General features: G+C 37.5%; 1 protein-coding gene across 1 annotated transcript; it reads left to right on the top strand.

The window, feature by feature from the left end:
• The first annotated feature begins 4,307 nt into the window (after nucleotides 1–4,307).
• Nucleotides 4,308–25,772, top strand: RELL1 (RELT like 1). Its single transcript, XM_030449541.1, has 7 exons — nucleotides 4,308–4,474; nucleotides 13,622–13,867; nucleotides 15,729–15,800; nucleotides 16,994–17,051; nucleotides 19,265–19,504; nucleotides 20,140–20,327; nucleotides 23,719–25,772. The coding sequence occupies exons 1-6, from the start codon at nucleotides 4,387–4,389 to the stop codon at nucleotides 20,318–20,320; spliced, it is 885 nt and encodes a 294-aa protein (XP_030305401.1). The 5' UTR covers nucleotides 4,308–4,386; the 3' UTR covers nucleotides 20,321–20,327; nucleotides 23,719–25,772.
• Nucleotides 25,773–26,140: the final 368 nt, after the last annotated feature.

Genomic DNA, 26,140 nt, shown 5'->3' with positions numbered 1-26,140 from the left:
TTTTAATGCTGAGGACCCAGCTAATGAGAAATCATGCCTAAACCTGGTCAGAATCCAGAACATCAACATTCTTCTCTTTCAGTCCCCTGAGGAGAACTCTATCAGCCAGGGATTCTCAGGGAACACTTACTGAACATCAACAGGATCTGGAATCTCAGGAAACATAATGGCAACCACAACAGTCTTAAAAATTAAAGCTAATTGCATCACTTCTCTCTTTATTCCCTACTGTTAAGGGCTGGCCACCTCGATGGAAGTGCTAGGCTCCATTTCTTGCTTCCAACAGATGATTGTCTTTGGGACAGGGTCTATAACCTCAGTCTCTTCTGCTTGTTTGCATTTTTTTTGGTGTTGTCTGTTTCAAGGGAATAGCTCTTCCATCACTACAACCCATCACAAACAAAGAGGAGACAGCCCTGACCAAACCAAAAATCTAGTGGTTAAACTATTTTCTTGAACGGTGACAGCCACAACCCTGACAAGTGAAACTGCAAACCCACTTAGAAAGTTCTGTGATCTGATTATTGCACTAGAGGGGCAATGTCATGAGAGGAGAGAAAGAGCTCTTATAGCTTGGTTTCTTTACTGGTATTTTCTCAAACTGACAGGTTGAAGTATTGTAAAAATGGGCAAATTGTCAAGTAAAAAGTTTAGAATTTTAGAGAATTGTTTTCCTTGCAGCTCCTTTTTAGGCTTGAGAGAGTTCTCTGAGTAAGACAGTAACTTTCAGAAATACATTTACTTTCATCAGCAGAAACAGCTGCACGCTAGGCAAAATGGAAAATAACAATGAGGCATTTAGCTTTTAGTTTGATGGGAATGTTCTTTTTTCTTGGCTAGAGGTTTGATGAGTACAGCTGCTTTGTGCTAGAGGTATCGATTCCAAGTGTTGTGGTTTATCTCCTGTAGGTAGGTAAACACCACATGGTGAAAACCAGTACACCAAGGTATTTTCTACTGTCTGGATCAATACATTTTATTTTTAATACATAATTTGCCATAAACAAATACAGATTTCCTAGTCTTCAGATTTAAGGTATGCATACTAAGAAGTGGTCTCAGTCCTACAGAAAATTGTAATGCCTGTTTGTGAATAAGGAATTGAGCTTATGAATGCATAATAAGAAAAAAAAAGTATGTCAGAAAATCAATAATTATATCAGAGTTTTATAGGAACCTAATATCTTACTTGTCAAATTGTTTTTTTCTTCCTCATCACCCCAGCTCCTGAAGTTCTACATTATTATTTCACTCAATCTGATCTGTGAGGTAAACCACTCTCAGGTGTGTTACTCCTAGCAGAGTGCTTATTTGATGTATATGACCATTTTAAATGGTGCTGGCATTTGGATGCAGCTTTAAAAATGTTTTTGAAGTATTCTTGCCTTGAATTTATAGCTTATACACGCAAAGAACTCCTTTAGGAAGAACACTTAGGTAAAAAAGAAGCACACATCTTAACAGTAATTCTAGTAAGAAATAAAATTGAACAAGGAGATGGTGTGGAATTCTGTACCGTTTTAATATCAAAGGGAATTACATGTGTTCAGCCTTTATTAGTGCCAGTGTTGGCCAGCTTTACACTGAAATATTTGTGTACACATCCAGTTGAGGTTTTATATATATAATCAGTTGTGGAACTTGATCAGTTGTGGCATCTTGATCAAAGATTTTGAAGTTCAGCATAAAGCATCTCCTTATGATATTCAGAGGCCTGATGATACAACATTTACAGTGTCAGAAGCAAATGCCTCCTTTATTTTGAAGCTTGAGATCAAGGTGCTTCAGGTGTGACAGCAATGGCTCTCTGTCCACTATGTACTGATGCCAATGTTTTTTCTTTCCATAGGATTTACAATAAGGATAGCTAGTTGTCTGTCCTGTCCTGATATTCCTACCAGTAAAAATGAAACCCAGAAAAAGTTTTCCAACATAGAAAGTAAAAAATGAAACAACAAACAAACATTTAGGTAAATTAACTAATAGGACAGACTCTGAATAGTACATATGTTAATGTGTAACTGAAATTAAAATAACAGAGAAATACCATACCAAGCAAAACCTACTTGCCTCTTAGTTATAGGGGTCTATTAGTTCTATTTCTATTAGTTATAGAAAAGGCATATATTCTCCAGATTTCCATAACAGTAATGATAACATCCAAAGGAAAAGCACAAATACATAAAAAAAAAAAAATTTAAAAATCCCATAAAAAAATAGGCAAAACCTAAGCTCATCAAAGGGCATGCACAAAGTACAAAATAAGACAATCAAGTTTGGTTTTGAGATAAACTGAAGATAGAATTTATAAATCTTAAGGAAAAAACCTGTCAGACTGGGTCAACTAAACCTAACTGCAACCTAGTTTTTGAGTCTGTTAAGGATACCTTACGGTTTATGTTGGTTTGATTGAGGTTTATTATACTCTATAAAAGATGGCATGTGGTTTCACAGACCTCCTAGTGGCAAAGCTGGTTTAAGAGTTCCCCTGTGCCCAGGGATGTTTGTTGCAGTGCGTGAAGAAGGGCAAGGAAATTACTGTCCCAGAAATTGTGCTGACACATTTCTTCTATTGTAAACCCAAATTAATCATTGAACAGATTTTTTTTTTCTTTTTTTTTAAAGCAGTAGGGTCTTTCTGAAGCCGGAGGGAGACTCTAAAATAAAGCCTGCCCCTAGAGAGTTTGTTTCATGGAGTCAGATTTAGTTAGAAAAATTCTCCTGAATATTGCAGTTACTGAAGAAGTGGGGACTGCAGTGCTAGGCTTAACCAGAGAAAGGGATTCCCTCCCTCTCAGAGAATCTGTCTCCTTTATGATACTGAGTGCAGCTGACACAGAACCCAACCCTCAATAAAAGATGAAATAAAAATTTAAGAGACAGTGCTGATACAACTTGGGTGAAGGAAAGCCAAGAGATACTAATAGATGCTAAAAATGTAAATGTAAACAAGTATCTAAACAATCAATAGTACTCTGGCACCGGATTCAGAAAATGCTTATTCCCTGGAATGATCTTTTTCTCTTCTGCCCAAAAGGATAAAAGACTGATTTTTACTTTTTGTTTGTCCATGTTCTCAGATACTAAATAATCCTGATCTTTTTAAACGTGAAAGAAAAAAAAAGAAAGAAAGAATGGTCGCTACAGTTTGTACCACAAATAGAACTGACACTCAAGCACAAGAGGAAAAAGGTTAAAACTTTATTTCCATAGTGCTTTATATTTCCCAAGTGCACAAATGACACTGATGTACAATTTTTGAGGACATAATTTTATGCATATTTTCGTTATCAGAAAAGAAGGCTGGAAGGGAGGGTTGTGAGATGCCAGGTAGGCCAATTGTCCAGACAGTAAGGTAGAAGTCTGGTGTACTGAACCTACCTGTGGATAGCTCTAGTCAGTGGCTGATAAAGGTATTTCTGCACACAGCACTGGTACTGAATGAAAAAATAATTCAAGAATGTTTCTGTCTGTATGGCAATACTGTTTCTTAAATTAAATGTGTGTTTTGTTTAGGTATTTAGAAGAAGCAAAAGCAAGTAAATACATTCTTTAGATTAGAATAATTTAGAGTAATATATTTAGAACTAAAGAGAAATTATAATTGCTTCTGCCTTGATAGAACTTTCACACCACATCAGTAGGGAAGCCCAGCTGCAGATGCTGAAACACAGAGCATGCCAAGGTGTAAGCAGGGGACGTGGTTTACCAGAGGGTAAACCTCGGTTAGAGTTCACCTGTGAACAACTACGGATAAAAGGGATGAATCTGAGGCCTCTTGGGGGGAAGAGGTAATAGGACTCCCATGAGCAATGTTCCTGTGCACAAGTCACAATGAAGTTTGTGGTCGCTTACGAATGCCATAGTGGTGCCTGACACTTCCACAAGACTCTGCAGTCCCTGGAAACGGGGCAAACAGCCAGCTCAGCCTACCCCAGATCCTCTGGGACACGATGTCTCCATCTTACCTCAGTACTGCGCTTCCCGAGCTGCGGGGGCTGGGAAGAGGGCTCAGAAAACCGCGTCTCGCAGCTGCAATATTAAACTGCTTCTGAGGGTGGGGGGTGAGGGGTAACGTCCCAAACATTCTCACAGGCGTATAAATAAAAAATAAAATAAAAATCCTTCGCCGGGCCTTCCAGCCGCCGCGAAGCACCCACCGGGCAGCTGTTTTCCTCTCACACTCACCCGGTACCCTCCAACCCACAGCGGGAGGGACGCAAGGGCGCAGCTCCGCCCCGGCCCCGGAACGGCGGCTTCGCGCACGCGCCGTGCGGGAAGGGCGCGTCCCGCCGCCTGTGGGCTGGGCCGGGCCGGGCAGGGTGGTGGTGGAGGAGGTGGTGTCGCGGGTGCCAACGCGGAGGCAGTGCGGGTGAGGCACTGGGAATGGCTCCGGCAGCGACGGGCGGGATCCTGCCGACTGCTTCCTCGCTGGGCCCGACGGCTGCCTGGCCGGGAAACCACTCCGCTCCCGGTGGGTTGCCGCGGCCTCGGTGCTTCACTGCGGGTGGGAGGGGGAAGCTTCAAGCTGGGACCCCCTCGCATCCCGCCGGCGGCCCCTGAGCCTCCCCGCGGGCTCCTCCCGCCCACTGTGACCTCTGCGGGGGTGCGGACCGCCCGGCTGACCCCGCTGCTTCTCCCCCAGGAGCCTACCCCCTACCCCCGCCCTTCTCCCCGCAGCATCGCCCTGGGGCTGAAGCGGGTAACTCGCGGTACCGGGCGTTTGAGGGGGTCCCTACGCCGCGGCCCGCTGGAGAGTAACGGGATAGATAGGGTCGTGTTCCCCCTGTGCCCCGGCCCCTGAAAGCTCCGCGGGGGGAGCGGCTGCCAGCGGAGGTGCCAGCGCGGAGGGGGCGATCAGGGTGGGGGTCCGGCAGGGTCCCGGGACCCGCTCAGGCGGGCAGGGGGGATCGGCGCTGCCCACATTCCCTGTGCTCGTTCCTTCAGCGGCAAAACGGTTCTTCATGTCGCGACAGCTGCCGCCCCGGACTGTTAATTTAGTCACGTATGGCCATGAGTTGAGGGGAGAAAGAAATAACCCGAATGAGCTGTACAGACTCGGGTCCCGTAGGTGATTTCACTATAAGCTGGTATGGGATGGCTTCTGAGGTAGAAATGCATCAGAGAATTGCTTCTACTTCAGCGTCTGCCGAGAGGTTAAACTTTCCGTTCAGTCTTGAAAATTCAGTGAAGTGGAACTCTCAGAAGAGAGATCTCTGAAGAACACTCACGTTGGTGCAGGCCTAAAATGACATTTTCGTTGTTTATGTCTAACCTGAAATGTTATGGTACAAATAATCTCAAAGTGAAGCTGATTTTGTTGCGTGTGTAGTCTGAAGTGATTTTTTTTTGTGTGTGTGTGTTGTCTGTGCATTTCAGGCATTTTTGTTAAAGTAGATACTTGGTTTTCCCTGTGCTGAATTTCAGCTTGGTCATCTCTGTTAACTTTCTGTAACTAGTAAGAGTGTGCTAGCTTGAGAATAAACTTCAAACTTAGTGTAAATGGTTAACATGGGCATTCTTACTAGCATAAAGTTAAGCAATGACTGTTTCTAGTCTTTCCATACTTAGTTTTGTACTTCTATAGGTATCACTTGGTGCAGGCCAGCTTGGTCAGAAAGGATTGAAGTATCTCTTATGTGCTGCTACTTTTCTGAAAATAAGAAGGATGGAAGACTTGCCATCCGTTCCATCCTTCTCTTCAGGAGAGCAGAAAGCAATCAGTACTCTTGGCACAACTGGGGCCACTGAAATGCTCCTGAAGATACCAGCATTATTGGACCTTTTTATTTCCCCCCCTAGCTAATCGATTTCACTGAAAGAGTTAAGCATCTTGAATTTCAAATTTGTGCCTACGGCAGCTAGTCTGTTCTGAAGCCCTAGTTGTGGTTTTGTTTTGGTTTTTTTTTTCCTTTTTTTTGTATGCTAAAGAGGAGAGGAATTATGAATTTTTCTTACTGATCATGATGATCTTTTTCTCTCTTCTCAGCTGCTGTAGTGTAAAATATTTTCTAACAGACAAAAAAATTTGTTCGTTGATGGTTGTTACTTTGGCATATTACTAGATTTTACTACATGTTGAGATTATTACACATTTTACCTACTAGTGGCATCTTGAAGAAAAGGTGACATGTTTGAGTAAACCAAAGAATGTGTATACATAGGACTGTACTGATTTTTTTCCAGCTGTTTACACTGAGGATTGCTTTATTGAGCTGAAGGGAGTTATGCTGTAGCACTGTTATTATGCTATGTACATTGTTAGGATTTGTTAATGGGAGTAATTTAATCTGGTATATCTAGATGAATAAAACAACACTGGACACTTTTAGGACTCCGCTTGGCAAATTACTGGGCTGTCTAAGCTAAATTCTGTTCCTACTTAGAAAGGTTGGACCATATGATTCTTAAGGTCACTTGCATCCTGGCATTCTATTATTCTGTGGTTATTAGAGCTAAAAGTCAGCAAGTCTAGCAGGAAATACAAAAGCTATGAAGGAATAGAATAGGACCTCTTTTTCTCCTTCCTCTGAGCTTATCCAATGCTTTCTGTTAGTTTATTTGCTGTATTTTCACACAGGAGATATACTGCATTTCATTAAAATTGATATTTGACTCATCTAAACAAGTGTGGGTGTTATTTTGCATACATTCATTGATATGATATGTTTGGTAGTACTGATTTAATGCTGCTTGCTAGGTCATACAGAATACTTTTGAATATTTAGTGTGTACAGGAAGCATTTTTAAATTTTATTATTTTAAACAGCCAGACTGGTGAAGTGTGCTCTATTAAATGCATGCATGCAGAGCATATTTTATTTGAAAGCTGAGGAATATTTTTCCAGCAGAAATGCAAATGAAAAGCATCAGTTCTGAGTATTTTTGCAGTAGGAGCTATGTGGTGCTCAAGTAGCAACCAAAGCAATTATACCATAAGCACAGCAATTTTAACACTGGTAAACAGTGAAACATGAGCATTTGTCTCTGTATACGTTTCCAGAGAATTACCAACCTGATATTGTGTCACACACAAGGAATGAAGAGAGCCTCTGTTACTGCCCTTCATATTCCAAGTTTTCCTTTTGAGTTTTTTGCAATGAATTCTTAATGATGCCAGATGCCTTCATGGTGTGATTGTTTGAACCAGCAAGATGATTTATTAGGTTTGTTCTTCCTTTTTTGGTTCCTAACAAGCTCCATCTGGGAGTGTAGAAACTGCGAAGGTGTGAAATTGTTGAGAGTTGTGTGCATTATACAGTAATGCTTTTAACTATACTTTGTTTGCTGCTTATAAGACCAATCTTTACATTGGAGGTATCTCCTCTCTGAGTCCCCAGGCTTTCTGGACATGTTAGAAATAAATAGGGCTTAGGAAAGAACTCATCTCTTGGAGTAGAAAGCTTTCTTTGCCAGGAGGCCTATTGTGAAATTTGCTCACAGTCACAGTTTTTGTGATCACTACAGTGAGCCCAAGACTTGGTCTCTAAGGGCTTACAGCAGGCTCCAGCTTGAGGTACTATGAGAGAATGGCAATTCTATGGTTTTGAACATGATGTTGGGTAGTAAAGATGCTCTTACGTTTTAGTTTCAGGTAGGTCATCCTTGGAATGGGTAGGTCATCCATCTTATTGTTAGTGTTCTCAAAGTAGGTGCAGTTAGAATGAGTTTTTAAGAAACATAGTTGATCATCTGCACACTTTGAGGTACTGCTGTTGACAAATGTAATGTATGTTTGGAGGTCTGTTCATAACAGTAGACCTTAACCTTGCTTAACCTCTAAGGCAATTGTCAGTACTCCTATTAGTTGTCAGTATGTTCTTTCATCGTGTGGCTTCCTTTTTCTCATTAGACTTCCTGATTACTTTGCTTCTGGTTGTAGGTTCTGATTACTACAAGGAAGCTAGAAGTAAAACGGAACTCACAAACTTGTTGAATGTTCCTCTTTGTTGATAGGTGGTTTTCCTTTGTTATTCCATTTATGCATATTCCCTAAAGTACAATTTCCTTGAACAATAGATGAAGCAAATTGTAGGAACAGGTTTTCTTCACTTAGGAGTGTTTTCCTCTAGAAAATAATGATTTTGGGTTTTTTTGTTGTTGTTGTTGTTGTTGTTGTTTTTAACCTTTGCTACCATTTCTAGTTTACTGTCCTCTTCTGTAGCTACCATCTTACTAGGAAGGCAGAGAAGCCCAAACAGTTCCTAAATACTTTGGGCAGTGACATATTTTTCTTGTGGTTGTAATTGCTTGTTATTTCATCTGCTTAGCTATGCAATTTGACTGTAGTGTCCAGAATAGAGAAATACTATTTAAATAATTGAACTTTTTAAAAGTATATTGAGTTTGAAGTTGCAGCAAACTGTTCTGGCTAAATTGACTGTCAATAAAATAAAGTTAATAAAATAACTAAAGATGGTAGCTAATTACCATCGGAGGTCTGAACAAATTCACTGCTAAGCACTTGAATTAAGAATCTAAAAAATGAAGTTGGACTTTGATAACAGAAACCTCAGCAGCATCTTTAGCAGAATGCTTCATCTGAGTAAGTTAAATGTACTGAATGAAAATAAACACCTGATCTAAAGCTTCTTTCTTTTAGAAAATATTCACCACTTTTGACATGGCAAGGGACATAAGCTGGCCAATTTTGGCAATCAATTAATTTCATTAAAACTCTGTTACTTCAGAAAGTTTTTGAAGTTAGTTTTCTTGTTCTTGAGAGTGAGGTATTTAGTGTTCATTTAGGAAATTGAGCTAATGAACACACTGGGGTTGTGTATTTTGTTTTTGTTTGTTTGTTATTTGTCATTTTTATGCCTGAATTTAAAAGTGTGTAGTTTTAGAATAAAAGTTTCACTTTAAATGAGACTTAAAATGAGTGCTTTAAATTAAACCATATACTATACATCCGTGCACCTGAGATGTCAGGCTTGGTGTTGCAATTTCAAGTATACTTCCCCTAGAGCCAGGAGTGGGTGAAGCATCAGGTGTGGTCACCAGGTGTCTTTGCTTTGCAGGGTGTACTGAGGTCACATCTGTCTGACCATTCCTCCCTGTGGCATTGCCAGCTTAAGCAGCCCTTTGATTATGTCCCTTACACAGTCTGTAGTTCTGCACAGGGAATTGAACTAGAAGTGATTCAGGTATGAAAGAAAAAAAAGAAAAACAAACCAAAAAAGACCCACCCAAACAAGCCATACTTTGTCTAACTCTGAAGGTTGCTACTGAGACATGTTTTCCAGCTGGGCTTAGCTGAGCTGTTTGAACAGATCATATGCCATGTCTGAATATTTCATTTATCCTGTACTTAAATAGGTTACGTACATGGATTGTGTTTAATTTCTTCTAATATTAATTAAGGCCAACAATAGTTGGTTTCAGTGTACTGTGAGATTGATACCAACATGGCATTGTCGTGCCTGAAAGCATGAAATAGGATCATGTATCTCTTTAAATGTTATGGAGAAGATAGTGATGATGTATGTACTTATTTTTAGCTGGCAGATTGCTAGAACAATCAAATTAATAAAATGTAAACAAACTTATTTAAAAGGCATGCCATAAGAAACAAATGTCATGGGTGTCATGGGCAAAATCCAGAGTAACCAAATAGAATTCTTTGTCAAACAGATAAAAGATTACATCATTGTTTATGTGCTACTTTCTGTATATTAAACAATACAAAACCAGCTGGGATGTGCTTGAAGTAATCGGCCAGTTGTAGATGGTGCTGAAGTGTAGTACAGGATATTTACAAAAATCTATTGCGTTATTTTAATGATTATTTTTATATTGCTTATATAGCAACTGAACAGTTTGATCTGGTTACAAAAGGATTTATTTTTCAACCATCTGAGTCCTTTAAGCAATATTAAATATTTCTCGTGATTTCTCATGTGCTTTATGAAAAGTTTGAGAATTGTTTGTTTAGATCAATACTAAAGGCAAAGCTTTCAGACAACTTGGGCTCACACTGGGGAGGTCCCTCCTAGTGACCACATCAACTATGAAATCTTTTCAAGTGCCTGGACCTAAAACCAAGGAAGGAGTTCTCTTAACTGTGCAGGGAGAATCGGATACTGTGGTAGTAGATACTAAAGGAGGAATTGTTCTGACCCTATGTTTACAGTAAGAAAGAAAACAGATATGGAGGGAAAGTACTGAGGGTCAGAATGTTTAGCCATGCTTGGCAGATAGTTTCTAGGTACAGTTAATCCTGCTTTTGACAGTGAGATGAACTCTCAGGTGCTCCCATCTCTGTCTTCTGTGGGCTTAGAAGGGAAAAGGAAGTTTGTTACCTTTGCTTACGTTGTTGCTCCAGCTTCATTCCTCTCACAGCCTTCAAGACATTGTAATATTGGAGTTTGTTAGTAGTTATATTTTCCTAATATGGTTATACAATGCTTAACTGTTAATAAATATCTCTAGGCCATGTAAAAGTTGCAGTTTAGTGAAGGCTGACGTTTTTTCATTAACGTGCCAAACTTTCCTCCTATATTGTTTCCTAAAGGTGTTGTAAAATTTTCTTTAGCCATTCCTGAGGTGGAAAAACATTGTGTTAGAGTAGTAATGATTTGAACCAGTAAAAAAGACTAGTCTGAAGCTGACTGTCCTTATTTTTTTTTTTTTTTTTTTTTTTTGGTAAGGATTAAGGGCGGGCTGGCGATATTCAAGTTCAATACCTAACATTAAATTTTAAGTAAGTGAGTATGTGGGATCTGAATAAGCAGCACAAATGCAATCTGTCATCTGCAGCTTAAGGATCACTTTAATTGTGCAGAATATTGCTCCTGAGTATTTTTGTTTAGATAACATTGCCAAGTAATTTTTATATGTAGGCTGGTATTTGATAACAGGTATAGAAAAATGTCAGGACAGCAAAATACCCAAAGCAAATGAATTTCTGTATGAATTGACTTGAATCAAGGAAGATTTCTGTGGCCTGAACTTTTCAGTAAAAGCTATTGTGTAGCAACATCATACATCATGAGAATGAGACAGACTATCAGCACTCGGTTAATAAGCATAATAGGCCTCTAGGAAAGAATAGGGACTGTACAGAGAATGAAACTGCTGTTATTTGGGACATAGAATACACTGCTCATTAGCAAGGCAAGCCTGAGTTTTGCATCTTGGCATCACTGCAGAGGTTTTTGAGACTTCTTGTTACGTGTATGGTGTTCGATAATGAAAATTATGACATTCCCTCTACTTGTAAGGTTACTCAACACCAAGTATTTGAGCCAGCTAATTAACTGCTTTGGGGATATTTTTGATTTGCCCTTAGTGAATTTCTACATCTCTGAACATAATATACATGGGATCAAGCAGTTTATAGATGATGTGTAAATTGTGTTTATATAGAACCATAACTGATTTAATGTTTTGCTAGTAACAAGCAAAATACCTTGCAAAGATTTTGTATCTTGTTGAATTTTAATGGGAGAATTAGTGTCAGACAACTGAAGAAAAATCACAGCCTTCCCACTATAGGCTGGGATGTTGGAGTATCTATGGTAACACATTTTTAAATGGAAAAATACTGTTAGTATGTTTTCCTGCCTATTTCAAAAGCTCTTTAAATCTCAATCCGATTAGTGGACTGACCTATGCTACAGAGTATTCAGTTGGTAAACTTTGAGTTTTTCAACATCCTTCTGTCAGGAAATAAAATGCCAGTACAGACACAGGCCTGCCATTTATTTATTTTTTATTTCCCTGTTACTTGTGTAGGTTGCATCTGTCTAGATTGTCTTAGCCTTTTGACTGCAGATTAGATTGCAGTCAATCAGGTTTTCTCACTGGTGTTTCAAGTGGCAGTTCACAGGTAGAAGTACTAAACTAAATGATGAAAGAGGCTATGTAGGTAGAAAAAGAAGCAGAAAGCAAAGAAATCCAAACTATGGTTCTTACCATGCAGGCATTTAAAGGCGATAGAGGTAGGCTGGGGATATCTGTCCTGAGAATGCAGTGTAGCTCTGTCACTGGAGTTACTTGTGAACTTGAGACTGGCTCAAGTTTATATAGTTTTTTTTTTCTTTGCTGTCAGCACCTAGTAGCACTTGGGATCCATTTTTCCATTTCCTCTGTATAAGTGTTCTGTTGATTATATGCAGCTTTGTGAATTGGTTTTGTATTTTAACTTATATATAGGCTTTCAGTGTCTCTGTAAGTTGATGAGGTTTCAAGCAGATGATTTAAAAAGCCTCTTTTTTTTTTGATATGTAATTAATCCTCCTACCCTTGTTTTTGGTGCATACTTATGCATACACAGACTTATGGATCTGTGTTAGTACAGCTATTTCAGAAAAATCTGTTCCAGTTGTATTCATCCCTGCTTGTGGGTGCTTGTTCTCTCACTTCAGCTTACTCAGTGTCTTGATGGAGCACACCACAGGTCATACTGAGTCAGTAAAACGACAGCTTAAAAGCTGAAGACTTTGAGGCATTTTTTCTTAAACTGTGGTCATCTCAATAATCCAGTTTAAAATGGTTCTCAGGGTCATGTCTGTCTGGTGGGGTACAGCAGAGGACCTCCTAAAGCCACTTTGTGTTTGGAGCAACTATAATGAAGAACCACAGCTTGGAGAGCCTGCAGCATGGGCCTTTAGCCAGGCTGTAAAGCCCACTTGCTCTCTAGGTTTGAAGTGGGAATTACACACTGTAGTTATAGAGGAATGTCATGGGATGTTGTTTATTTGGGCAATGCGTGCCACTCTTGCTACAAAGAGAGAGAGAAAACCTAAAAAGTTGGGTTGGAGATACATTTTGTGGTCCCTCTGATTTGTCCTTCCTCCTGGTTGTAGGTTAGAAATAGTGTAGTCAGCCTTTCCCATTCATTCTTAAAATGGATAGTGTGCTGCAGAATCCAGCATATCTGCATATTTTTTCTTATATTTGACCATGAATGATGCTGATTTATTAGTAGCTTTCTGAGCTTGTGTTGTAAATTATTTCAACGATTTCTTAGATTCTGAGATGTTGTAGTCATCAAAATACCTCTCTGATGTGATGGATTTTCTCCTGTCTGAGAAACAGGCGAGGTTGTTTTGTGTGATGAAGTTGAGGACTTTTGTAGCTGTTGCTACTTGATGGGTGGCCGAAAATAAATCCAATGGTGATTAAAACATGAATTACATATTCTTAGAAAGCAGATACATGGTATATAAGAGAATCCTTCTCAGTTAGATGATTGTGTCCATTAACCTGTCCTGTGTAATGTTTCCTTGTAATGTAAAACAATTGCAGTCTTAGAGTGTTAACTTGTATATATATTGAACTTAAGACCTGAGGGATTGTACAGTGTTTTTCTCACTGATGGGAACAGTAGCAGTGGTGGTGGTGTTCTGTGAAATACAGGAGTCCTGTTGTTGAGATTGCAAACCTAGAATATTGTTTGTTCTTCACTGTCATATTGAAGAAATATCCTGGGTTTTTTTTGTATGTTAGGTGTATTGTAGTTGTTTTATGAAGAGGGAGTATCTCAGCCAGTGCAATATGTGTTGCCCCTTAAGGTACAAGACATTGATGCTATGGGGATTTGACTGTGCTTTTAATTTTCTAAATGCTCTGAAGTGATTTACTGTGTGTAGTAATAACTGTTTATTTGCTCACGTAGATAATGGAGAGTTTCTCCAGGCTTTGTCAAGACAACTTGTCTTACAGACAACTACTTTGTCAACTAAAACTGATGGCAATGAAGGCAAGCCTGAACACCTAGAGTACATTGCCTTTGCCTTGGTTCCTGTTTTCTTCATCATGGGTCTCTTGGGGATCCTCATCTGTCATGTTCTTAAGAAAAAAGGATATCGGTGTACAACAGAGGCTGAGCAAGTAGAAGAAGAAAAACTTGATGAAAAAATAGGTAATCAACAAGTCTAATACTTGACTTCTTATTTTGGTACATTGAAATTACTATAATTAATTGTGACACTTTGGATATTTCTCTGTCTATATTTGACATCAAAATAAGAAATACTTTTATTACATTGTGTCTGTCAGATTTGATATTTGACAGTCAAAACTAGGAGTGTTTCAATTTCCTATGCAAGTTTTTTAACACCAATATAGAGTTTTCAGAGGGATCAAAGTATCCAGTTGTTTTTTGTTTGGTTTTGTTGTTGGTTTTTTTTGTTTGTTTGTTTTGTTTTTTTGTTTTTTTTTTTGCAACTATACGCTGCAACTGGAGTTGCCAGATTACTTTTCTGCATTCCACATGCTGTCAAGAACAAAGTGCTACTGTAGGTAATTCTATCTGAGGAGTGACAAAAAGCTGCCTTTCAAAGCCTAAAAATCTTTTATCTTCAGCAATTTTCATTTGTTCCTGTTGTGCTCTCATTCTCATCTTCCCTTTCCTAAAACTGAACTTTTGAACCAATCATCTTCATTTGATTTTTATGTAACGTATGTGCTTATGTCTTTTTCTTAAAGATACCCTTATTTTTGTTCCAATGTTTGTTCAGTTGCGCTCTTTTTTTTTAACGGTGCCTTACTCCCATCTTCTTTCACTTGAAAAAAACTGCAACATATCAACACAAAAAAAGCTCAAGAAAAGGGTATTATCATTTGGGCTGCAGTAACCCACTATAGCATTTGGCTGAGAAACTACAAGGGTCAAATTACTTGTGAATACTTTGGGCCTCTTTCTCCCAAATACCTGCTGCCAGGAGGCCCATACTGAGTGCAGGTTGCAGAGGGTCTGTGTAACCAGAGCCCTGCAGTAGGGTAATGATGCCTCGGTATCTGCTTAAGCAGTGACTGCCTGTGGGGTGTACGCAGCCCTTTGGGCTGTCTGATCTGTCACTTCACCTGAGTGGTAACAGCCAGGGGAATGGTGATGAAAGGGGAACAGCTTTTTAGGTCTTAGTTTGGGGGGGTAAGTTGCATTGCAAAGTTGCAGGTATTAGGATGCAGATGAAGGGTGGGTGCAGAGATGGGGGAGCTCCTATTTTAATACTTAGAGACAAATTTAGGGTCTGTCCTATCAAACCTGCCTCAATCCTATGATTAGGGTTTTTTCTTAAGTATTTATTTCCTTTATAAACCTTGTCATAATGATTATTAGGGAAGGGCAGAGCAGTGCCTCTCAGTTTCTTTCCCCAGTTTTTGCCTTCCAAAGTTATTCTGGGCAAGCTTCCAGAATTGTTATTGGGTCCAACAGATTCTTGTAAGTGTAGTCTTAAAGTTTCTTTCTTAAATCTCTTGCTCCAGTAGTCATATGAGAATATTTTTTAATTAAAAAATTAAATGTTATGTCCTTGTAGCTGTGGTGAAAAGCTTAAACTGAATCTGTCTTATATTAGAAGATATTTACATATTTACATACATATACATATTTAAAATAGTCACTTGAAACAGTTTAATGATTTTTTTGTTTGTGTGTATTCCTCCCTGTGTTTATTATTAGAAATGTTGCTTTCTTGTTTATCCCTACAAGCTAGAGAAGGAATTTAGACATATGCTTGTGAAAATACTGAGGTTTTTATGTCTTAGATCAGTGTTAGGTTCTATGTGCTGTAAGATAGTGTTTGTTTTTTCCCACATAAGGACTCAAAAGTTTCCTCGACTTTTTCTCAAAAGTAACAACTTTTAAAATGTAACTTTTTCTGGTGTGTGTTTTATTTTGGCTTTTTTTGTTTGTTTGTTTTAAATTTGTTTTAAAATGAATCAGTTCTTGATTTGGAAGGCTGAGATGATACTGACAATGTATTTATTTCCTTGCACAGAAATGAATGACACTATACATGAGAATAGCGACACTGTGGGACAAATTGTTAACTACATTATGAAAAATGAAGGTATAGTATTGTGATACTGAGGCTGAGTTTTGTGATGGTGTTCTGTAACAAATGTTTTTTCAGATATTCTGAAGTATGGATTGTTCATGTGTTTTTAATAACTGCTTTGTATATGCTTAACTCTTTGAGATTACCTTCAGAAGGCAGTAGCTTCAAATGACATAGGAAACTGTATTGTTTACCTAAACATTATTTAGTATGGTAAGTTTGGTTCATGCATTTTTTTTATATATTTTAATTATCTGAGTGTTTGATTTTAATTTTTTTTAACTGTTTTTTTTTGTTGTTGTTGTTCATCTTTTTCTTTTGTGAAGTAAAAGCTAAAGGTTGCTTTGGCCAGGTTAAACTTGACTTGAAAAAATGTATATTTGTATAATTGAGACTACAGGGTAGAGTAGTGCTAACACTGAATTTTGAACGTGGTATCTTCACGTGCACTGTGAGTAGCAGAAAGGATAAAGAGATGATTTAAAAATAAATGTTGAAGTAGCCCATGGAAGAGTTGGTCAGTTCAGAATGTATTTGCCCACTGGAAGAAACATTCAGGAAACTGTATGTTTTTCTAGTGCATGAGTCTTTAGCTTTTTAATTTTACACTTCCATAAATTGAAGTTCTCTTAATCACTGGATTCCTTTGCTGCTTCTGAGTGAAGACTAATCCTCTGGAAAAGCTGTCTTTTAGGGTTGGGCTTGTTGTATTTTGTTTTTTCCCCTTAACTCTTTTGAGCTTGTGTGGTTTTCCCTAAGGTTAGCATTAGGTACCCCATATGCTTTGGTATTTTTAGATATGTGAGCAATTGGTAGTTTTTAGCTGATAGTTTGCATTTTGTAAGGCTCACTTAAGTGGTGTTTTTAATCTTGCATTGCTTTGTTACATATAAGATGATCCTGTGGTGAAATGGATATTTTAAAATTTTCAGAGATCTTGCTTGGGTGTGTTGTGCAGGTGGCTATATGGTATGTTCTGCATTGGTGCAAAACTTTGAGTACAGTACGAACTGTGATTTTAGTAGCTCATGTTAAGACAGTCCTATAGAATTAACATTTTTTTCTTTCATGCTCTTTTGGTATTACACACAATGCAGTCATCTTTCTATTATATGAAATTTCTTTGAGCACCTTTAGTTCTGCTGTTTGTATTTCTAAAGTTAGAGCTGTACACTTTTGAAGAATTCTATTTCTTCTCATTGCAGCAAATGCTGATGTGTTAAAGGCCATGGTAGCAGATAGCAGTGTCTTTGAACCTGAAAGGTAATTACTCATCTATAATGCATGCTTCCTGAGACAACTAAAAATGTAGCCTTTCAAAGGGTTTTATTTCCTCAGTTACCAGCTAAGAAGATACTTTAATCTCCTTGTGGTGTCACTGGGTGACTGTATTAATGTATTCCTTGGGCTGATAACTGGCTCTTCTGGTTGTGTCCTAGTTTTGTAACACAGATAAATTGCTTCTTAGGCTAAAGATGTACAGAGGCTGCAAATATTTTAGGGTGAAGTTACTTACAGATTGGCATAGTACAAAGCTACTCTGACAGTGCTTGTTTAATTTGTATGGATGCTAACTTAAAAGCAGACATATCTTTCTTTGTCTCCTATGGGTTTATTTTTTTTCTTTATTAGTGTGGTAATAATATACATTGTTTGGCCTACCTCTTATTTGGTTTGAATACACACCTATTTAGAGGATTATATAAAGTAGTCCAGCCCTTGACATGCAGATGCATCATGTGTGTAAAAGTACTTATATCCACACATAAGTATCTTTACATAATATCTTTATTCCTCTGTATACTCTTCATGTGATTCTGTGTTCATATTCAAGGCAGAAAAGATGAAGGCTCAAGTAATACTGCTAATAAAAGAAGTGGAAGTATATAGTTTTAGTAAAACAAACAGTGGAATATACAACCACTTATATCCTGTTTTAACAGTGAGAGGCTTTGTTATTGGACTCCTTTCCTAAGTTCAATTTTTTTCATCTTCAAGTGTGGGGATTATTTTTCAACTTCCGTGGTGCAGTAGAAATATTTGTTTGAATTTTTAATTCAATCTTTGTGTAGGGATGTGTGATATTATTTTGAGTGTTTTAGAATATTGTTTCAGTGGTGAATTGAAATACAAAAGTAAGGGAAGGGAAAACATGGTTTGCACTTATGTAATTTCCAACAGATAACTCCTAAAACTTTAGTAGCTCAGATGGAAGTTCTGTCTGAGTTTGGGGCACTGTGAAATGCTTCCTAATCAAAGCAATAGTAATGGCTAAGTGAAATCTGCACTTCTGTCAAAGCCTCTAGTTCCTGTCTTTACTTTAGATGAGCACATTTTATTTCCTTTATAGCATTCTCTTACTTGTTTGAAAACCATTAAGTGTCTCCTGTCAGTATTTTTGTTTTGAAAATAAGCATCCAAGTAACTCCAGTCTCTTAATGGCATGTCTTATTTCTTCAGTTAGTTCTTTCTGTTCTCCTTACGAGTCTCTGCAGTTTGTTAGTATTTTTCTTGAAATAAGATTTCTAAAACTAGATGGAAACTTCATCTGAGGTATGATTAATGCTTAGTAATGTAACTAGATTCACAGTTTACATGCCTGTTATTTCCCTGTGAAAGTTGTCCTTTTTAAGCACCAATATCATAAATCACCTTCTGCTTGTGGTCCTCACCTTTTTCTAAGAATTATCTGTCTACTTGCTTTCCAATCTGGGTTTCTAAAATTTTTCTTGTTTTGGTAAAAGAGTACCAAAAAAGTAAAAGTACTGAAATTTTGTTGTTGTTACTGCCATACATCCAATTTTTAATATGTTTGTGTATGTGTGAATGTGTTCACATGCATGCTCTCCTCTGATCATCTGGATTTTTTTAACCTCTACAGTTGCTATGGGTGACTGCAAATTTATTCTATTCCATTACCCAAGCAACTATTTAAAACATTGAATATCATCAGGACCAGAATAACCACATTTAGTAGGTCTTTCCAGTTTCATAGTAAGCTACTGATATGTAACTTTCTGTTATGCCCTTTTTTTTTTCCCAAGGTGTGCTACTACAGTAACTTCACCTTCACTGCACTGAGCTCTTGCGTGCTTTAGGTGTTGCAAGACAGTGTTAAAGATGATTTCAAAGTCCAAAATACTTAAGCTATCTGCTTGTTTTAGAAGCAGATTAGATTGATTTGATTGCACGTTTTTATTGAATGCCTTTTGGTGGTTGTACTGGTTAAAATCACACTTGAAGAAATAGGGAAAGTAGTTCAAAATTGTTACAGTATCTATAAGAACTCACAAAAGAGCATATTCCCTCAATACTGCTAAGAGGCAAACTATGTCTACCATGAAGAGAAAAGGAATCAACAAATCATTCATTTTAAGTTTTTTTAAAAAGTACCTAGAAAGAAAGAAAAGTGAAGGTTATATTTTTTCTTCTTTAACAAACAGGACTTTAGATTTCCTTTATACTTTTTCCTACAGCCCTTTATCTCCTGGCTCTCCTGAGAGTCCAACGAGTCCAGGGTCTCCTTTGTCACCTGGTGCTGCTCCACTTAAACACACCTGCAAAGGCCATCACTTCCATACTGTTGGAGGAGTGATAGAAAAGGATGTTTGTAGTCGGTGTAGCCACAAACGGTGGCACTTTATAAAGCCAGCTCACAAATCTAAAGAGCACAGAAGAAGTCGCCTGGGAGAAGTTACAGTCCTTTCTGTAGGAAGGTAAGACTCAGGTCATTTTCTTGTATACTTTTCTTTGGGATGCTACTGTGGCCCATGTTGGATCAGATATTCATTGAGTCTACTCTGTTTATAGCATCCTTGATTGTGTTTTGTAATCATTCTACTATTAGGCTGAAGTTATTTTGGAAGAAGTAAATTTAACTTCTTTTCCCCCTGGAATTATGTAAATAGGTGGGCATTTACTGTGGGCATAAATCCATAGCTATTGCTCTCTTGTTACTGGCCAAAAAGATATAAGGATTGCACACTAATACATGTCTAAATTATTTCTGAAGTAAGTGTGAGCTACAGAAACTGTATTATTCTTTATCATTATTTTTATTTCCTAGCTTACACTATAGTTTCCTTAGAAAGTTACAGTTTAAGAAGTAGTATGTGATCTGTGGATTTTACTTTAAAACTGTTTCCTGAGAGAGTGTGATTCAGCAGTAGTGGGTAGTAAAAGTGCATGCAGGTAATGGGGGTGGAAGTGCAGTGAAGCTGGGTCCGTGTGGATGTCTACTCTGTCTAGGTCTTGGGACTGAAAATGTGTTCCTGTCCATACACTGGTACTGAGGATGATACAAGTTAATCTCTGGGGAAATACAACTATTTTTTTCTTTTACTTACCTTAGATTTAGAGTCACAAAAGTGGAGCACAAATCAAATTCCAAAGAACGGAAAAGCCTGATGTCTCTTAGTGGTGTGGAGAGCATAAATGGTGATATGCTGAGCACGCCGGTGAAGCAGGAAGCGAGTGAATCACCTGCCATGCCTGTGAAACAGGAGGTGAAAGGGAGGAGAAGCTCACAGTAAACTGCAGGTATCAGACATTGGGTTCTAATATTGAAAGTGGGATGTTGTGAAATAGGGGAATCAGTTTAAGAGAAACAAAGTTGAAAATGTTTGTTGAAATTAAATCGTTTCTGTGTAAAAACTTATCTTCCAATTTCAAAAGTTTTTACAGAAGTCTGCAAAAATTAAGTTTGATTGCACAGTTAATGATAATTTGGTGAAGGCTAAATTGTCCACCAAATCCTTACCTAATCATTAATTTAGACCTAGTATTTAGAGTGGATGTTGAAATAAATACTTTGTGGAAGTGGCATCAGTGGTCCAATATCTGCATATCAATTTTTGGTTCAGATTTATATGAATATGTTTATTAACTAAAAGAAACAAACCAAAAGAAACTTACAGCTGCCTCACTGGAATAACTATAGTGCTTCTTCCTTATGCTTGCTGTCCTGTGCTGTGTGCCTGTATAAAGTGACTGCTTGCTAGATGCTTCCCTGATAGATCAGTGGATATTTGGCTAATAAGAATGGAGAGACATGAAAATGCTCATATCACAGGGATCTATGGTAGGTTACTAAGCCGGGAGGTTGAGGCTTCATTGTGAGTCATTAAACTTCAGTGCTTGAGATACCCCATGAAGCATGTGAAAATGTATCTGGCATGGTTTTGGAATGCACTGTTGTCTACTTTTTCTTTTTTTTCTTTTTTTTAACAGTTGGGGGGAAAAACCCTTTAATTAATATGCTTTGCTTCTAGCTGATGATGAACTGATTGATAGTCTGAAGGGGAAAGGTGATCTTTGTATTTTGAGTCACATTTGTGTAGAGCTTGACCCTTGGAAGAAAGGGGTTCTGGTGTGACAGAGTAAAGGCACTGGATTTGAGGAAGATGAACAAAGAACTCAGTGCCAAACTCTCCGTATGCTGAGTGAGAGTCATGTTGTATCAGCTTAGTCCAGTTCTATACTCTCAGTAACTTCAAATATGAGGAAAATGCACAAGTGGAAATCAGGTCTGCTTAAAAATGTGACAAGACCAAAACCCTCTTGAGTTTCTTAAGGTTAAATTCCAACAGGCCAAGGTGTAAGATGTGGCCTTTTCTTTATACCTGTTGTTCATTCACTAAGACAAAAATCTGTAATTGTGTGAATTTTGAAAGGAAGACAAAGAAGAGAGCTGGTATGCAACAAGATGCTTCCCCCCAGCCTTTACTGGCAGCAGTTACAACTGTTGAACTAAGACTGTGTTTATCTGAACTCTGTTCCTCATAAGTAAATTGTACACGGATTTTGGAACTGTAGAGGAATAAAGAGATGTAGTGTGCTTCTAAATGTTTAAAAATCTGTGAAGGGTAAGGAAATAAATTATTCTTTTTGCTTAGTGGGTAAGAAGGTAAATGGGATAATTTGCAAGGAGGAGTAGTTCAGATTTCAAACACTAAGAAGCTGGATCAAGCTGTTGTATCTTCCTTGCTGTAAATTTCTAAGACCAGATTGGACAAACGCTTGTCAAAGCAGTGTAAATACTGCCTTAGAGGTAGGTGGTGGCCTGTAAGGTTGGTTGGGGATTTTTGTTTTCCTTTTTGTTCTGTGGCAATTTTTGGCAAATGATAGCTTTTTAGTGACTGCTGTCTCATTGCTGCTCTGCAATTTGTAAAGGATCTACAGATGTCAGTGAAAGACAAACTATACTCTTATTTACTTATTCAGAATTTTCCTGATGGTCAGCACTTTTTTTTCTTGGCATGGTTCCTTTTTCCTGCCTTTCCTTTTTAAAAATTGGTATTAGCTAAGTGGAATAGGAGCACTACTCTTCCTTCACTGGCATTTTCATGCCTAGCTGATTGTTTTGTTACTTCTCTGACTACATTTTTCTTTTCTGGATCTCTAATGATAGTATAATCAGACTGTTACACGATTTTTTCCTCAAAGGCAGACTAGTTAACTTTAAACATTAGAAACATGAAGAAAGGGGCATATATGAACATAAAGTCAATTCCAGTAAACTTTGATTCAAAAAAGAAAAAGCCTTTTGAAATTAATGTAGTTTACTTTTAATTTGTTTTTTCCCAAATAAGAAAGTTGTTCCTTGTACTTGCCTTGTTTTTCTCTAAATTTAAGCTATTACTACTTCAATCTAAAAATAAGATGTTCTCTCAAGAGATATGATAGTATAGCTATAAAAAACTTAAATGTCCATCTATGGCAGCTTTTTATTGTAGAATATCCCTTAGGATTAAAATATTACCCTTTCTGAAAACAAATGTTTTGATAGTAGAGAAATGGCTCCAGAATCTCGTGTAAAGTTCTTTAGAGTCAGCAGAACTATTTTCTAAATCATCTGGGAAACTAGCCAGGCCTGTTTGATGTGTACTACAAAAAATAAACAGATCTTGCTTGAAAGACTATGATGGTGCTCCCTAGCATGGTTCTAGGTCAGTTTTTGTCCACTGCCATGAAAAGCTCTACACATATAAACAGGTAGTAAGTATTTAGATCCTTGTTTCAGTCGCTTATTTCAGACTTCTAATAAATGATTATACCTTAATTGACTGAAACCAAACAGATAAACAGCATTTAAGACATCTCTGCTGCCAGGAAATAAATTTATGAGAAAAAGCATCTAGTTTTGGAGAATATGGCTCAGATCTTCAGATGCAGAGGAAGAAGGCAGGCAAAAATGTGTGTTTAACTGCTGCCAGAAAAGGTTGGTTCTGACATTTTGACGCAGTAGATTTGTGCTTTGTGGCCTGACTTTAACTGCTGTTTCTGGAAGTTCCTGTATGAGACTGAATTCCTGAGTTGGGCAGTACCTGAATGATACAGTATTCCTGGTTGCTTATGTTCAGTGCTATTCTTAAGTTCAGGGTTTTTTTCCCCTAAACTGATGTGTAATTAGTATTTTCTTGAAGTGCTGGCTGAATCATATGTAGTTGTCTTCTCCATGTCTCCAAGGTCTGTGTTCTCAGCAGTGTTCATTTCATCAATTATGTTCATTTAAAATGTCCTAGTGGCATATAGAAAAGCAGTAGATATACAGCTGATAGTTGAAATAATAATTTTGAGTTAAACTCTTGCACATCCATTGTAAACTACTGGGTAAATAAAGGTTTAGGTACTGGTACACCAAGGCTGTGTAACGCTTTGCTTTCCTGGTGTCCAAAGTTGTGTGTGCTTTGCACTGTGTTGTGATTTGTCTGTTTGTTCATGTGTTTGTCCCTCCTTTTCCAGCTGAATTTTGAGTTTAGGATTTCACATGCTAAACTTGCAATGCACGATAACCACTTCATGTGTCATTGTGGTATTTTATTTTTTCTTCCATTTCAGAGCATCTGCTAACTTTTGAATTGACCTGTTCATCCTAAAACTAATTTTTCTATTTAGGCATATTTTTAGAATTTTTTTTCTTCTCTTTCAGGTGCAACTTTTAGAAGAGGCTTGTCTGCTAGCACTTTCAGAAAACGGAAAACTCCCAGCAGATGCATACTTTTTAAGGCTATGTATTTATGGCATGGTGGCCATAAATAGATGTACAAGTTCTGTGGTGGTATCCATGTTTTGCACCAGTAATCTTTAGACACTTGCATATTGTTGAGCTGTGTGGACCTCATACAAAATGTTGGGCTTCATCTTGGAAAACAAAACAGAAAACTGTATAGGTTTTGGACAGTAAAGGTGAAAGCCTCATCAAATCTTTTTTTTTTTTTATACTTAGGCATTTTTGATGAGCTCAATGTTATGAGTTACATGGATTTTACCCTATGGATAAACAATGTTCACCCCTCTGGTCTCTGGATGTTTGACCTCTATTCTTCTCCTCCAGAAATGGCAACTGTTTGCTGAAGATAAAAACGAGAAGCCTTCAGAAGATGAAAATGCTCTTTTAATCTAACTGTTCGTAGCCAAGCAAAACACACAAGGAAATAATTGTCAGCCAAAATCTGCATGTGTGCCTTTAGTATATAACCCCTTGGACTCTGTGAAGGGCACTTCAAAGTACAGTGATTCAGTTATATGCAGATATTAAATTAAACTGTCGTATTCCCCTCCTGCTTCCTCCTTACTATGTAACATTTGGTGAAAGAACATATTTTTCTGTGCAGTTGTGTGAGCTCTTGGAAAGGTCACTTTTTTCAAGGCCAATTGCTGTCCCATTTTCTTTTAACTGTGCACTCATATTTGAAGAATGCCTAATAGTTTTGCATTTCTCTTTTGATCTTACCCACAGGTTCCTTATTAAGCTAAGACAACATATTTCAACCATTGGATAAGAATATGGAATATTTGGCATTAAAAATGTATGGAGGATATACTCAAGTACTTCAAAGTGGCTTTATTGGACTGAGGTTAGCAGTTTTGATTGGCACCAAACTCTTAAGGCACTGTAACTCCCTTCATATTTTAAGTGTGACTTAATCCTAGAAATACCAGTGATGGTTTTGTGATGTTAATTTTTATGTCTACTTATGATCTCTGCTTTGTCCTGTTATTTGTTTTGGGGGAGGGAAACCTTTGCAATACTTCAGCAAATATTGCTGTATAATAGAAACTGAAAAATAACATTTGTTTTGAGTGCCTAAGAATATGAGCTCTAATGTAATGCATTTTAGTAGAGTTTGCACTATAATTCTGAAACGATAAAGTAACAGCCTGCTTTACAAGCTCAATGAAAATCAGCTTGGTTTGAAATTTTTGTTTAAATTGTTACTTCCAATCCTTTTAGTCCGAGTGCTCTAAACTGTGTTTCTCCTTCACATCTGAGAATCAGGTTCTTGTTACTTTGTGCACTCTAAGCAATCAGTGTGTATAAAGATACAAATTAATCTTCTTGCTTTCATATTAGAGACTCCCATGTCTTGTCAGGGAACATCAAATTTATTTCACTCCTGCTGAAAGTATGTGCTGCTGCTCATCTTACTTCTACGTGTATCCTCAAGATAATGACTGGACCTATCAGTACATGTCATCCAGACTGCATTTGCAACAAAAAATGAAGTGAAAAAGCACCCCCCACCCAAGTCCTGAGATGAATAAATGCTGCATTGTTCCTTCTAAAACAGATATTTTTAGAGATAACTGTCCTTGAAAATGCAAAATAAGTGTTTGGTCAGGACTGGAAACTTGAATAATTTGTTTCCTTATGCCTATAAATAAGCCTGTTTTAGGAAATTTCTTCCATATTGAAGGATATCGTAAGCACCAAGCTCACGTTTCAGGAATACATTTAATATTTTTTTTTTCTTTAAATTTTTGTTTTGTTTTGTTGTTTTTCAAGCTTTACTTGATTGTTTTTATGAAGAGCTAGTGTTTCTAGAGGACCGTAATTAGAGTAGCTAGCTTTCAGTTTCCAAGGGACTGAGAACTATGGGTATAAAATGTTCCTGAAAAGGGAGTACTTGACAAAACCCAACAGTTTCAGATAGTTTTTAGAAAGGAGATATACAGTTATACATGTTCCAAAAGCTTAAAAAATAAGCTTTAAAAATATTATAAAAAATTGTTGATAATGTTGTTTTGATAAATGATGGGCTAGTACTGCAAGTAAATTTGCCAAAAGCATGTAAAAGTTTAAACAGAAATACGTATTTTTTTACTTAATTTAAAAGTAGTTTCTATTTCAATTATATTGGAAGTATGTAGAAAAATATAAGTGAAAATGTGTTGGTTATGGAAAAAATTGTTTACTTGTGTAAAAGGTATTTAAGACCTAATCTGAGCAAAAATTTTATTTGTCAATTACTACTTCAGTAAGAGGGAAGATTTAGAAACTGTCTATTGCATTTAACACTACACTCTGCAATTTTGTAGTCCTCTGGATATTGCCATATTAGTCAGTCTTT

The sequence above is a fragment of the Calypte anna genome, chromosome 4A (assembly GCF_003957555.1).
Source record: "Calypte anna isolate BGI_N300 chromosome 4A, bCalAnn1_v1.p, whole genome shotgun sequence".
NCBI lineage: Eukaryota > Metazoa > Chordata > Aves > Apodiformes > Trochilidae > Calypte > Calypte anna.
The sequence above is the reverse complement of the archived record's forward strand: the minus strand, read 5'-3'. Positions and strand labels throughout refer to the sequence as shown.

Excerpts from the sequence above, each read along its gene's own strand:
- RELL1 (XM_030449541.1), top strand. The coding sequence starts at position 4,387 with ATGGCTCCGGCAGCGACGGGCGGGATCCTGCCGACTGCTTCCTCGCTG. Across the intron at positions 15,801-16,993 it reads CTACATTATGAAAAATGAAG|CAAATGCTGATGTGTTAAAG; the intron begins GTATAGTATTGT and ends TTCTCATTGCAG. Across the intron at positions 17,052-19,264 it reads AGTGTCTTTGAACCTGAAAG|CCCTTTATCTCCTGGCTCTC; the intron begins GTAATTACTCAT and ends TTTTTCCTACAG.